This window comes from Haplochromis burtoni, unplaced genomic scaffold, assembly GCF_018398535.1.
Source record: "Haplochromis burtoni strain Fernald_Lab_line unplaced genomic scaffold, NCSU_Asbu1 Contig_145, whole genome shotgun sequence".
NCBI lineage: Eukaryota > Metazoa > Chordata > Actinopteri > Cichliformes > Cichlidae > Haplochromis > Haplochromis burtoni.
Genome location: NW_024582506.1, coordinates 722,299 through 737,706, shown reverse-complemented (window position 1 = coordinate 737,706; position 15,408 = coordinate 722,299). Strand labels below are relative to the sequence as shown.

The 15,408-nt window shown below is 40.4% G+C and overlaps 1 protein-coding gene across 1 annotated transcript; it reads right to left on the bottom strand.

Annotated features, from left to right (window-relative positions):
- Positions 1–2,059: 2,059 nt before the first annotated feature.
- Positions 2,060–15,353, bottom strand: mpi (mannose phosphate isomerase). Its single transcript, XM_005931661.2, has 8 exons — positions 15,230–15,353; positions 14,037–14,164; positions 11,788–11,988; positions 11,376–11,517; positions 11,102–11,281; positions 7,762–7,935; positions 6,163–6,371; positions 2,060–3,689 (listed from the first exon to the last, which is right to left on the bottom strand). The coding sequence occupies exons 1-8, from the start codon at positions 15,243–15,245 to the stop codon at positions 3,471–3,473; spliced, it is 1,269 nt and encodes a 422-aa protein (XP_005931723.1). The 5' UTR covers positions 15,246–15,353; the 3' UTR covers positions 2,060–3,470.
- Between the last annotated feature and the right edge of the window lie 55 nt (positions 15,354–15,408).

The following is a 15,408-nucleotide window of genomic DNA, read 5'->3' as shown; positions in this document are numbered from 1 at the left end:
ATCTGCAGAATTTATTGGAGGATATGACTAATGAAATAAGTAAAGTGAAGTTCTGGCTTGATAAAAATAAATTATCATTAAATTTGAATAAATCTAAACTTATGTTATTTGGAAATAGTAGTTTAAATACAAATGCAAAGATTCAAATAAATGGTGTTGATATTGAAAGAGTCAGTGAAAATAAATTTCTGGGGGTAATAATAGATGAAAAACTTAACTGGAGAGCTCACGTAAGATATATTCATTCCAAAGTATCACGAAGCATTGCAGTACTAAACAAGGCAAAACAGGTATTCGACAGAACATCACTTCATATTCTCTACTGTTCACTGGTTTCACCATACTTAAGCTATTGTGCAGAGGTCTGGGGCAATAACTATAAAACCACATTACATTCACTTTTTACTCTTCAAAAAAAAAGCAATTCGAATCATCCACAATGCAGGTTATAGGGAACATACAAACTCACTATTTTTGCAGTCTGAAATATTGAAAATTGACGATATAGTGAAATTCCATACAGCACAAATTCTATTCAAAGCAAAAAATAAAGAACTGCCAGGTAATATTCAGAGTATGTTTTTTTTGAAAGAAGGAAGTTATAATTTAAGGGGTTTTTGTAACTTCAAAACAATGAAGGTACGTACTACAAGAAAAGGCTTTTGTGTTTCTGTTCATGGAGTGAAACTGTGGAACAGTCTGAATATGGAATTAAAGCAATGTCCAAACATAAAACTGTTCAAAAAGAGTTATAAAAATATGATCTTCTCGAACTATAAAGAAAAGGAAAATATTGAAATTAAGTGAATGTCTCTATTTAAAAACAAACAAACAAACAAACAAAAAACTCATGATGTGATATTATAGTATAAAGTATATCAGAAATCTGTTCACTATTTTTATTACAAATTATATCAGTAAGGAAGCTGACTAAATATTAACTGATAATTTATGGCAAAGGGGTGGGATTAAATAAGTGTGTACTTCTTCTCACTCCCTTTCAACATGTAAATTAATCAGAACATTTATTTTTGTATGTAATTTGTATAGTATTTTTTTCTCTCTTATTTTCTTTTCTAAATGTACTTGTATATTGTTCACATGTTGAAATAAATTACCAATCAATCAATCAATCAATCAATCAATCAAATCAGTGCAAAAGTTCTTTGATACATCCAGATTAGCACAATGCAAAACGTTCTTGATAATGAGGGCAACAATTCGCAGCAACATCCCCTGTTAGCCAGGAGCAGACGAGTATTGAAGACCCAAGACCGCACGACCCAGGGAAAACTGTGTGCTCAACCCCGTAGAAGGAAGATTGAGGCCACAGATTTATCCCCCATCGCCAAAGGGACGAGACTCAGAGGACCAGATGCAACAGGGAGCTGACCTGGCCAGATGCCAACCATCCCAGCACAAGCTGAGGACAAGACCCCAGCCCCCAAAATGCCCAAGAACGGCCTGGAATCACACAAAGAAGCGGGTAAGCAACCACAACAAATCATCGACCCGCACTCCCTGGACCATCAAGTACATCAAGTACTCACATCCCACTGGAGGCAGCAATGACCAGTGGGTAGCGTCCCATCCTCCATGACAATGTCCCACAGGCCCCAGGCCCAGTCTCTCTCTCACACAAACACACACATGTATGCACACACTGGCTCCCTCCAAGGTCATATGTGTACACTGACACGTTGTAAGCCGTAATGATGCCATCCATTCTGACTGTAGTTTCATCAGGAGAGAATTGACAATTTTCCTCTGTCTCGTTAGATAGACTGCAGAGACGTACAAACACTTCACTTCATGTTTTGTGTGAAACATTAAAGGGAATGAATCATTGTCCATACAAATACTGTTCGCACAATGCGTAACCAAAAATCTGAACTCTGTTCTGCCTTTTTGTGTGGCCGAGTGTGGCTAGTGTTAGCATAAACACCAGAAGTACTTTTTCTTTTCAGGTTAACGCCCACATGCTCTGGTTGTTAATTTTGTCAGATAAGCCCACATACAAAAGTCGAACATCACGCCCTGTCAGGGAGAGGTACTCCCACCTGTTATGGGTGACTGAACAAACTCTTCAAATCAACAGTTAACTTGCATCTAATTAAAGCACTAATTAAAGTCTGCACTTCTAATACTTCTGGACTTTATGTATAGTCGACAAATAGCAGGCGTCCCTGCTTGTTACTTGAACAATCTTTATTACATCTTTCATAAAGTTAGCATGCTTTAACTGCTCTACGTGAATCCCAGAGTACCTACGTGACACAGCATGGTGGACGTTTGTATCATGGTTTCGGTCTCAGAATTGTTACACCCCTACATGGTTGCCACATCGTCATGCTTTATGGGACAGAGATGGAAATGGCTCTTCATGCCCGCTTCTTATTTATTTTTATTCATTCATTTTTAATACTCATGAGTTTTCACCACTTTGACGGGATGTTTCCAGACTGTAAAACATGCAGTAACAGAAGCAGTAACACTCAGCAGGCTTAGCTTCACTGTGATTGGTTTGTAGCACTGATATAGTAATCACAGAAAGTGCTCTGGAGAGTGCTACTGCTCTAAAACATGCACAGGCATCTCAGTATCACACTTTGTACTTTTTACTGTTTTTCTTTTACTTTTTTTTTTTTGCCTAAAATTAAGTTTGAAAGGTGGATATTCTCCAGTTTGAGCTAAAGTTAAAATGACAACACTGATCCTGGGGGAACGCAGTAGCTGGCATATAAAACAGATGTGCTTTGTTGTCCTTAACAGGTTGGTTGTCTGGCTGTTCAAAGCACTGAGTGGTGGTGAAGTGTACAACAGTAAACATCAGCCCCACAATGCTGTTTAGTTCATTACAGCTAGTGTGTGTCACCTTCATAATTCAGGGTATAAAATAACATGCAGGAAAAAAATTGAGAAATTAACTGTACTTGATGTTTTTTTCCAGTTATCACCAATATTTTTACAATCCACCTTCAGCTAATTGAAAACTTTTAATCATGTTGGATGTTCTTCACTTGTCCTGGGACGGCAGATGTTCAGATTTCTATTTTTGAGCAAACTAAGGACCTTAAACACCAAAACAGCAACTAAACAGACATATTTTACTTTTTATTCTGCCCTCTATCCAGCACCTATAAAGAATTTTGGATGTGCAGATCTTCTGTGTTTTATGAGTACTTGCACACACGAAAAGGGTAAGAACCAATTAAATCCATCAGCATTGGATTAAAACTGGAGTTTAAAGCTAGAGAAGAGTGCTGGAGGTGGCAGAGAGGGCACATGTTACATTTTAGGGGTTAAAGGGGAGCAGCAGGTACCGATGAGGCTCCTTTAGCTTCTATACTATCTTGTAAAAAGTGCACGAGTCATCGAGCTCAGGTAAAACACAAGGACAAACCTCGACACTTCAAATCACAAATACAAACAAACAGGTAGTATGAGCTTTAACGACCACAGACCCACAACTACAGAAGGCAGCAGGCTCGAAAAAGGGTCATCCCCGACTGCGAGGTGATGTGTAGAGAGACGCTCTCGTTGGCCGAGACGAACAGGACGCTGCCCCGCGTCAGTGTGAGGTCGGAGAGAGCAGCAGGCGAGGTTCCCGTGGCTTCACCTTCAATGACCAGGAGGATGCTGGCGCTGTCGACTGGAGAAATATTGTACTGCTTCACTGAGGCTGGGATCTGCAGGATGGAAGGGTGACAATGAGTCGGTATTTAAAACAAACATTAAAAAACGAAAGAAAACATTCGAGACTTTCTGTTTAAAGGTGGTGCTTGCAATAGTCCAATGACAGTTTGGATGTCAATCAAAGATGTGTATTTTTAACAGTATTAAAATCACAGGTGTTGTAATAACATCAATAATGGTTTATCATTAACTAAAGGTAGGTATGAAAAACCATTTTGCTGAACTGGAATCAAATAAAATCTAGACACATGAAAAAAGTAAAATGACACTGTACACGACGACATATACACTCACCAGACAGTTAACTACACATGTTAAACTGCTTCTTATCTAATCAGTCACATGTCGGCACCACATTGTACTTGGGGATGTAGATATGGTTAAGAAGACTGATCATCAACGGGGGGAAGAAAGGTGATTTAAGCGATTCCTTATTTTTACTTTACTGTCTGTAATTGGGACCTAACTTCCTGAAATCAGTGAAGTTTAGCATGAGTATTCATTGATCTTTGTTAAACCTGTCATGCATGAATTATGACAACCTCAATCAGGATTTTTTTCCTTCATCTTTAGGCATGAAAAGATGAATAAAAATACTTAAGAAAAAATCCTGATTGAGGTTGTCATAATTCATGCATGACAGGGTTAAATAACAATAATTACAATGAAACACATCATACATCTATAGTCACACTAAGCGACCAGTGGATGGCAGGGTATGGAGTGACACATCAGTGTCCAATGTATTGGTTTATGTGCAAGTATACCATCAACACTGACCCAAATACAAGAAAACAGCCTTTGCATAGCTGTCCACTGTAGTGACCACTATGCGTGAAAGGGTTAATTTGGTCAGATTGTTAGAGTCACATAACTGTGACTCAGCTGCCTTCAAAAAGTGTTGTGTTTGTATTGCACGATTAATTTGCAACTCCTTAAATCAAACCCCTAAAACGAATACTGAAACTAGTAAAAACTAAAGTGAAACTAAGCAGTTTTACAAAAACTAAACTCAAATAATAAAAGCCACTTTGGAAAATACATGAAAATAGAAGAAACTCTAATTTCTTTCAAATTTGTTTTCGCACTCTATCAGTTCAACAAACTACGTGTCAAAGCGTCACAAAGGCAGACTGATGGAAGGAAGGTTTCTATAATATCAACTCAGAGTGCACATGGGTTGAGAGTAAAAGTTTAACTTTTTAAAAACACAAAACACATTATGCCAAATATTACATTTTAAACTAAATTCTAAGAAAAATTAAAAACAACAAAAAAAACTGGTTATTATATACACTGATCAGATATAACATTATGACCACCTGCCTAACTTCTGTGTTGGTCCCCGTATTGCTGCCAAAACAGCCCGGACCCATCGAGGCATGAACCCCACTAGACCTCTGAAAATGTGCTGCTGTATCTGTACCAAGATGTTAGCAATATATCCTTTAAGTCCTGTAAGTTGCAAAGGGGGCCTTCATGGATTCTTTTGTCAAGCACATCCCACAGAATGACTGGATTTAGATCTGGGGGCTTTGGAGGCCAAGTCAACACCTCAAACTCATTGCTGTGGTCCAACCATTTTTTGCTTTGTGGCAGGGAGCATCATGCTGCTGAAAGAGGCCACAGTCAGCAGAGAATGCTGTTTCTATCAAATGCTGTACACATCAAAGTAACATCCACATGGATGGCAGGACCCAAGGTTTCCCAGCAGAACATTCTCCAAAGCGTCACACTCCACCAGCTTGCCTTCTTCCCATTATGCATCCTGGTGCCAGGTGTTCCCCAGGTAAGCAACTCACACACACCTGACCATCCACGTGATGTAAAAGAAAATAAAACATGATTCATCAGACCAGACCACTGCTTCCATTGCTCCTTGGTCCACTTCTGATGCAGATCAGCATGGACACCCTGACCGGTCTGCTGTTATGCAGCCACATACACAACAAACTGTGATGCTCTGTGTATTCTGATGTCTTTCTATGAGAACCAGCATCAACCTTTTCAGCAGTTTGAGCTACAGTTACTCATCTGTTGGATCAGACCACACGGGCCAGCCTTCACTCCTCACATGCATCAATGAGCCTTAATTGTCCATGACCCCGTCGCTTATTCAGCACTGTTCTTTCTTTGGGCTACTTTTGATAGATACTGACCACAGCAGATGGGGAACAGCCCACAGGAGCTGCAGAGATCCTCTGACCCAGTCATCTAGCCATCACTCCTTTTCAAACTCACTTACAGCCTTGAGGACAAAATGTTCACTATCTCCCTAATATATCAAACCCACTAACAGAAGCCTTGATAAAGAGACAATCCGCGTTATTCACTTTAACTAGCAGCGGTCACAGTGTTATGTCTAATTTGTATATAATGTCAATATATCACGTAAAGTTAGTTGTTTTTTTTCTCAAATGACAAGGTTTTATTTTAAAGATGAGATCAACTATACAATTTTCTAACCTGTATCCTCATGACAGTGAAGTCTGGCACGGGCGGGTTGTATATGGACACGCAGGGGTCAGAGGGGTCCTGAAGACACGGGAAGATTTTCGAGGAGGCGGGGGCGGGGCTGTAGTTCAGCATCTCACAGAGCGTGTTAACATCGATGTATTTGGGTGTCAGTCCGGCCCTCACAGTGTTGTCTGAGCAGGCCATGCACTCAATGCAGTCTAGATGGGTGCATAAATAGAAAATCAAATATTAAAATCAATTCCCAGAAAATCCTGCAATGTTAAACAGATTCAGATGCTTTCATGTGGGCGAACAACAGAACAGGGCAATTTTCCAGAGATAAAGATGAGCTGAACACATCATCAACACATCTCATAGCCGGATTGCATTTTATTCTGCTGAGACAGCTGCTAAAAAAGACACTGCGGTAAATCAGTGCTTCACAGACTGCTGAGTTCACAGAGAAGCTCTTGTGTATGCTTCATGTTTCAAAGAAGATGACACCAAAGCTCGACATTTCTGGTAAAAAAAAAAAAAGGCTGGCTCTCAGCATTTTGCAGTTTGCTCCCAGTGGATGAGACAGTTTTACTAGCTTCCACGTCATCTGCTGAAAATAACTAAATCGATGTATTTAACATCAACTCATCTAAGGAATCAAATAATACACACAGAATTTACTGGAGTTGGCTACTTGGTTATGTTAGTGACACCCAAAACATTATTTATTCTGCCTACTATTTTCTCCTCCTCCCAAGAGACAGACACCATTTACTGTTTACTGTCAGACAAACACCACTTTTTGTGAAAGTTCATTAGCTACTGGCAGACCACGTCCTGTCTTGTGTTTCCCTACCTGCAGACTGATTAGTTCACTCCTGTGGCAGTCTTTGATATAATTTAGTTGGACAGATTCCAGTTTAAACATCTCTGACTGTACAACAACACGTATTCTGCTCTGTCACAAGCTTTTTAGTATACTTCAGGGTTCTTTAGTGTAAAATAATAAAAATGCACAATCCTCCTTTAAAAACTCCCTGTGTATTAATCTGTAGCTGAACGTAGTTCAATATTTGAGTAGCATTTTCTCAAAACTACAGAGGCCTGCAGTTTTGAGACTTTATGATCTATACTTTAAGATTTGTGGTAGAGATGCAGTGGACGTGACGTTGAGAGTAACAGAAGATGGATAAAAACATTGTTTATTTTTATGATTGGGATTAAAGTCCCAGCGCTTCTATGACATAATAATAGCTCATCCAGTTTATTCACCTTCACAATTTACAGGTTATTGACTGTAAAATGACAAATGTGATCCATTAGGTGATGAGTGTGTTGTAAGCTTGACTAAAATTCTGACCAATACTGTAGAGAAGTGAGTCTTGTGGACAGACAGAAGCCAGTCTTGGCATAGTCAAATTGGTCGTCCAGACAGAAAAGCCTAAGCTGCTAAATAATCCCATACTAGCTCTTAAAAGCCGTATCTGCTGCTCTGTTATGCAGAAGAACTGCAGCGACGCTGGAAAGTCAACAGTTTCAGTCACGCTCACTCAACTGAATCTGGAGCTCTATTGTACTAGAATCTTATAAATGTAAATGCTATCTACTGACCTCCATAAAGGTAAGCGTGAGGCTCATTGGCTCCCAGGAACATGGCCTGGCCTGGATTCAGGACCACATGATTGAGGAAGTAGATTGAGAAGCAGCCAATGTCTCCAGGGTACTGAGAGTGGAGACGGAGCAACAGGTCACCACTGATGCCTGACGTGTCCTTTCCAGCTGCAGCTGCAAGGATCACAAACATCCCGAGGTAGGACTGTGTTAGCAAAACATAAGATCAGACTGAGCTCTTATTTTTCTCTGTGTTTTAAAGTCATTTTTGAATAATTGCAGAATGGTCGACTTTGCTGCCAGATGCTAACACTGCTAGGTGTGAACGCACAGCACCGTTCCCCTGATGTGAACTCAGGGCAACACAATCACAGCTGGACCCTACCCTTTCACTGTAGCTATTTATTCTAACACAAATACCCTCAAAACATTATTTATACTTCAGCAATTATGTTTTAGTAAATGCTTCAAGTTAGCGGATACCACACTTTTTCAGGTCTTACATACTTTTTCAATTCAATTCAGTTTATGTAGTGCTAAATCAAATGCCTCAAGTCAAATGCTTGCTCATAGGAGCAAGCACTTGGCAACAGTGGGAAAGAAAAACTCCCCTTTAAGAGGAAGAAACCTCCAGCAGAATCAGGCTCAGGGAGGGACGGCCATCTGCCCCGACTGCCTGAGGGAGTCAAGATTAAAAATATCATCACTAGCTAATGAGAAACCTTCCTATCCAATGCCAGTATACAACAGAATCACACAAAGGTTTCTTAGCCTTTATAATTTTAGTAATTACTCCAATCTGACACACAGATTCGATCTTCAACATGTAGGTCCTGGTTAAAATGTGGGCAGAACTACAAAGTCTAAGGAGCTTGGAAAGAAAAGCGTCTGGACTTCTTTAAGTTGCTTGAAGACGTTTCACCTCTCATCCGAGAAGCTTCTTCAGTTCTAAGGTCAAATGGTGGAGAGTCCCAGATTTAAACCCAGTGGGAGTTTCCCCCCAAAGAGGGACAAAGGACCCCCTGATGATCCTCTACCTAATCACATGAGCCAAGGTGTGAAAGCGGGTGTGGGTCACAATCAGCCAGGGTTTCGGGTGAGCTCATTGTGAAACCTAGCCCCACCCTATCATGTGATTTCCTGAGGTCAGATGGCCCAGGGTCCCTTTTTCCCTCCTTTGGGGGGAAACTCCCACGGGGTTTAAATCTGGGACTCTCCACCATTTGACCCTAGAACTGAAGAAGCTTCTCGGATGAGAGGTGAAACGTCTTCAAGCAACCTAAAGAAGTCCAGACGCTTTTCTTTCCAAGCTCCTTAGACTACGATGACATGGATGACTGAGAACCTTCACAGACCCAGAACTACAAACATAACACTAGATAGCTGTAAGCTGTGTATACAAGAACATACAGTGGGGCAAAAAAGTATTTAGTCAGCCACCGATTGTGCAAGTTCCCCCACTTAAAATGATGACAGAGGTCAGTAATTTGCACCAGAGGTACACTTCAACTGTGAGAGACAGAATGTGAAAAAAAAATCCATGAATCCACATGGTAGGATTTGTAAAGAATTTATTCGTAAATCAGGGTGGAAAATAAGTATTTGGTCAATAACAAAAATACAACTCAATACTTTGTAACATAACCTTTGTTGGCAATAACAGAGGTCAAACGTTTACTATAGGTCTTTACCAGGTTTGCACACACAGTAGCTGGTATTTTGGCCCATTCCTCCATGCAGATCTTCTCGAGAGCAGTGATGTTTTGGGGCTGTCGCCGAGCAACACGGACTTTCAACTCCCGCCACAGATTTTCTATGGGGTTGAGGTCTGGAGACTGGCTAGGCCACTCCAGGACTTTCAAATGCTTCTTACGGAGCCACTCCTTTGTTGCCCGGGCGGTGTGTTTTGGATCATTGTCATGTTGGAAGACCCAGCCTCGTTTCATCTTCAAAGTTCTCACTGATGGAAGGAGGTTTTGGCTCAAAATCTCACGATACATGGCCCCATTCATTCTGTCCTTAACACGGATCAGTCGTCCTGTCCCCTTGGCAGAAAAACAGCCCCATAGCATGATGTTTCCACCCCCATGCTTCACAGTAGGTATGGTGTTCTTGGGATGCAACTCAGTATTCTTCTTCCTCCAAACACGACGAGTTGAGTTTATACCAAAAAGTTCTACTTTGGTTTCATCTGACCACATGACATTCTCCCAATCCTCTGCTGTATCATCCATGTGCTCTCTGGCAAACTTCAGACGGGCCTGGACATGCACTGGCTTCAGCAGCGGAACACGTCTGGCACTGCGGGATTTGATTCCCTGCCGTTGTAGTGTGTTACTGATGGTGACCTTTGTTACTTTGGTCCCAGCTCTCTGCAGGTCATTCACCAGGTCCCCCCGTGTGGTTCTGGGATCTTTGCTCACCGTTCTCATGATCATTTTGACCCCACGGGATGAGATCTTGCGTGGAGCCCCAGATCGAGGGAGATTATCAGTGGTCTTGTATGTCTTCCATTTTCTGATGATTGCTCCCACAGTTGATTTTTTCACACCAAGCTGCTTGCCTATTGTAGATTCACTCTTCCCAGTCTGGTGCAGGTCTACAATACTTTTCCTGGTGTCCTTCGAAAGCTCTTTGGTCTTGGCCATGGCGGAGTTTGGAGTCTGACTGTTTGAGGCTGTGGACAGGTGTCTTTTATACAGATGATGAGTTCAAACAGGTGCCATTCATACAGGTAACGAGTGGGGGACAGAAAAGCTTCTTACAGAAGACGTTACAGGTCTGTGAGAGCCAGAGATTTTCCTTGTTTGAGGTGACCAAATACTTATTTTCCACCCTATTTACGAATAAATTCTTTACAAATCCTACCATGTGGATTCATGGATTTTTTTTTCACATTCTGTCTCTCACAGTTGAAGTGTACCTCTGGTGCAAATTACTGACCTCTGTCATCATTTTAAGTGGGGGAACTTGCACAATCGGTGGCTGACTAAATACTTTTTTGCCCCACTGTACATTTAAAATTGCGCATTAAGAGATTAGTTTTAAAAATTATCCTTGGCTATAAAAACAAATACTGCAAATCAGACTTTGACTCTGCAATTGTCAATGTTTTTTTTCATTTAATATAGTATAGATCTTTTAAAGAATCTACTATTGTAAATTAATCTCTTTTTAATAAACTGTTTTCAAAATATTTTTTTTGCCTTCAGTGGCCTTGATTAAATTTTTGTGTAATTTACATTAAAACTGCCTCAGAAATGTGTAATAGTTAAACGACACATATCTACATACACATCATGAAACCTGTTGACGATCATTTAAATAAATTAATTCTCACCGTCTTCCGTGACCCTTTTCACCAGCTCGTTGAGGTTCTCTACCACCACCTTCTTCTCCCAATCCATCATCCTGGTGAAGCACCTCTTCAGTGCCTGGCTCGTACGGTCTGCATCTCCCACGCCGCCCCGCAGCTCTTGTGCTGCCCCGTGACCCACCAGAGTGTGGAACTCTGGGACCTCTGACAAATAAACACACACAGATTAATTTTGTTTTATGACCATTTGAAGCAGAGTACATGTTTTTTGGTTTGACACAAAAAATCCAAAACTCACTTTCAAGAAATTCCAGGATCTCTTCCACTGGTCTGAAGCCACAGAGGCCTTCGAAGCGGGTGAGAGCAATGGCCATCTCCGGTTTGTGGTTGGTGTCTGGGTAGTGCTCCGGAAACTGAGTGTGTAGTCGAGTGGCTAATTCCTGACCAAAACATTATAGAAAAAAAACATGCGTTTTCATACACATACAAAGGAAAAAAGTATGTCCTTGATCCTAAAAAACTTGAAAATATAATTAGTTTAGTATCACTACATGCTATACGAGTAGATTTGAGTAATGCTTTCTCCTGATAAATCATTTAATAAAGCAGCTGACATTTGCCTCCACCCATAAACTTCAGTCAGTTCACAATGATGAGCCAGCTTCAGCAGAACTTGAACTCTGAGCAGGTGTGGGAGTCCGTGTACTCACCTTGTTGGGGTGGGCTTGTATTGACAGAGCCGTGTTGACCGAGAGAACTTTGAAGAGGAAAGGCAGCTGACCCTGGAAGGTGTCTTTCACCTTTGAGCCCAGACATGCAGGGAAGTGGGCGATCCACTGGCCCAGGGTGGTCTGTGCGATCCGGTTGTCCTTAATCTGGGCGTCACCTTTTGGGTGAGCGCCCATCCACAGCTGGAGAAAACAGCACAGCTTTCAGCTGAATAACAGCTCATACTTTATTTACTTTATTTAGAAATATTCCTGTTGGTGTTGCAGCAAGAGGTTCCAAAAGTGGGCACACTTTACATTTCCTAAGTACTAAATCTTAATAATAAAAACCACAGTTTTGTAGCTCTCCTTATTTTCTTTTTATCTGCCTTGAAACTTTCTAAAAAACCTATGAGAGGCCCCAGATGTCTTGCTGACTGAGAGAAAAGCCTGCGATTATACATGGACCCAATTAATCCAATACTCCAAACCATGGTCATTTATAGTGAGTGAAAAGGAAGGAATCCAAACTATGAGAGTGTAATCTACGGGATCAGAGCGCTATTCCAGTTTGTAAATAAAGGACAAGCTCTATCAAAGTCACGTGTCAGTGAGCAAACAGATGATCCAAAAACTAGATACCTACACTGTACTTCCTGACTTCATATCAAATTTGACAGCACACTAAGGTTGAATAGTGTTTTTATCTTTAATCAGGCTACTTCCAGAGTTTCCATTTGGAATCAATGACGTTTTTATGGAATCTTTTATTCACAGCATGGTTGTTTAATAGATTGTCTGCTGGGGGAATTTGTTTTCTATTGCTTGTTAAGCTGTGCCTAAAACCACTGAATGAAGCACAAACTGTGTGTTGTATGGAATATATCACAGAATGGGTGTGTAATGATTCAGAGATTTAGAAAATCAAATATAGTTGGATTTGATTATAATTTTATTCTAAATCTTTTTTACACTGGTTCTAGAACACAAAACACACTGAGAATACCTGTTCAACCAGTACAATTAATTTCACTTTGATCCATGACTAACTGAATTGGTTTCCACATCTTGTTTATCAAGCTGTGTAGCTTTAAAGTTTAAATGGACTCTAATGTGTAAATAACTGGAATTAAAATGATTATTTTTACTGCTAAATAACCAGATTAATAACTTTCTACAACATATCTTGCAATCTTGCATACTTATATAGTATATTTATATGTTCTTGGTTCTCAGTGAGAACCATTTGATAACATCTCTGCAGTAGGTGGCTCAGATAGGGATCATTTTCTGTGGAAAAAAAAGAAAGAAAAGTCATACAACCCGTGAAATGCCCCCTTTAGATTGGTCAGGTGGTGCCAAGACCACCCCTTTTATGCGAACGGGCAGGGGAATGCCTGGGATAATTTAGCCAGTTAACTAGTTTTGCGTGAATGTTTATTCATATTAGAGGCCCAGGTCTGAAACGTAAAGCCTTAGGTAGCTTAAATCTGCGTTATTTTTACTAGCCACCAGGGGGCAATGGCTGTGACTATAACAGGAAGTCTGTGGGGAAAAAAGCAACAGCTGTGGGAAGAATTATGGTGACAAGTCCCTTAAAAAGAACAAAACAAAATAAAACACCAAAAGTCAGTTAAACAAAAAGACATGTCACATAATGTGTTGATCAAAGCCATCCTTCTGAAAATGTGTACAACCAAGGGATGTGGTCCACAGTACGTGAAAATATCAGCACTATCGTAACCTGAACTAATGACCTTTATGACAAACACTGCAAAGCTGTTGTGGCTAAATAAAGACAGACTTATTAAAGGCATGCACAGCACCGAGCCTGTGCCAAGACAGCCTAGGACACGACTGCATTTAAAACCAAAATGATTACGTTATTTTTGCTTGGCTGAGGAGTTGTGTATCATTAACGGTAACATAAGACTACAGAGCTAAATTCAAATGTTAAAGATCCCTCATTGCTGACAGTAAGTGTAAACAAGCTCAAGGGACTCAAGCGTAGCTATCTCAAGAAATGGTAGTCCTACAATTCTATTCAAATCTATTCCAGAAAACCAGGGTGAAAACCAAGTTTCCAGCTCTGTTCCAGCATAGTGGTCTCATGTTTTCAGAAAACCTGAAAACATTAAGTTTCCTTAACTTTTAAGAATGAATCACATGCATGCTTGTACATTTTCAATACTGAGTGTTAAATGTTCACTACCCTCCCTCCAACAGGTACCCCAAATATCTCTGGGCCTTACCTCTGCATAAGGTTTATCAGCCTCTACGACAGCAAGTGCATCTCCGCCAATCACCAGCTTGGCCACCTCGCTGTCCAGTCCAACCTTGCCCCATGCATAATTTTGCACAGCACAGGTCAGGGGAAACACTGAGGAGGAAACATTTAATGTGCAATAAGTGTATAAATATTACAAAAAACAAAAAAAAACAAAAACATACAGTGAGTTACAAAACTCTAGTATGAGCCTCTTTAATGTTCTACTGACAGGTGCATATGCACACAGCAGCCAGTTTATCAGCAGCAGAACTGAGACAATAACACATTAGGCTTCCATCTTCACACACAGTGAGACCCATGTCGAGCTTTTAATGGTGATAGCTGTACTGCTCTAAGATCATTCAAACAACAAGCTATCTTTAAATATCATCAGAAGCTCATGGTAATAATTGTTTTTTGTGCCCATGATCCAGTAATCCTTTATAATGCAATACCAATCATCAGAAAAAACCTGCGTTAAAGTCATCTATAAAAATATTAAAATGCATTAGATTTATGTAGGTACAGGAAAATCGCCTCTACCTTACACCTCATAGTTTACTTATTAGGCTCTTTGTTGTGTTATATTCGGCTTTTTATATGATGTTAATTTATTTAATAACACTTTTTATTGAGTTGATTGATTTAAATAATATATCTTTACCTCATTACCTCTCTTTCTGTCTTATCACAGTTTGAACTAAACAAGTTTCACTGGATGTCTAATAACTACCAGCTTCGCTAAACCAGTAAGACAAGCGGAACGGATTGCTGGAGGTACATTTTTAATCAGAACACCGGGCAGCTGACGGTGCAGCCTTCACAGGACAGAAACACACAGTAAGCAGCTTTACGTTTGGCAGGCTCTGTTTGCCGGTTTCAGACAAATGTAGCTGAAAGTAAAGGTTTTATATGCGGTAGGGAAAAAATACTAAACTCCATCTTTGTGGCTGAGGTGCTAACAGCACAGTGAAAAGGACAGTGAGCCACACGTAAAGCAATCAAAACGCCGGCTGAAACAATGAGGTGGTTTTTCGGGTAACGCCGAGCCTCCCGTCATATTACCGAGCAGCACCGGACATCACGCAGCGTAAACAAACATCTGCTGTTAGCTAGCTGAGTATGTATCTGTAAAAGAGATCATTTCAGACAGTTTAAAAGGAGTAAATCTCTCACCTCTCACTTCCTCCATGTCTGCGACGTCGACTGACGGCTGCTGGTGACGTCACGACGGACGTGGCAGATGTTTTTTTTTTTTTTTTTTTTTGAAATTTGAGTAATTCAACTGAATAATTTCAGCTTTTTACCCACAGAGATAATTGCTTGGAAAAGAACAAAGCAAAAAATTAAAACTA

Excerpts from the sequence above, each read along its gene's own strand:
- mpi (XM_005931661.2), bottom strand. Across the intron at positions 11,518-11,787 it reads TACAAGCCCACCCCAACAAG|GAATTAGCCACTCGACTACA; the intron begins GTGAGTACACGG and ends TGTTTTGGTCAG. Across the intron at positions 7,936-11,101 it reads GAAAAGGGTCACGGAAGACG|CTGCAGCTGGAAAGGACACG; the intron begins GTGAGAATTAAT and ends TGATCCTTGCAG.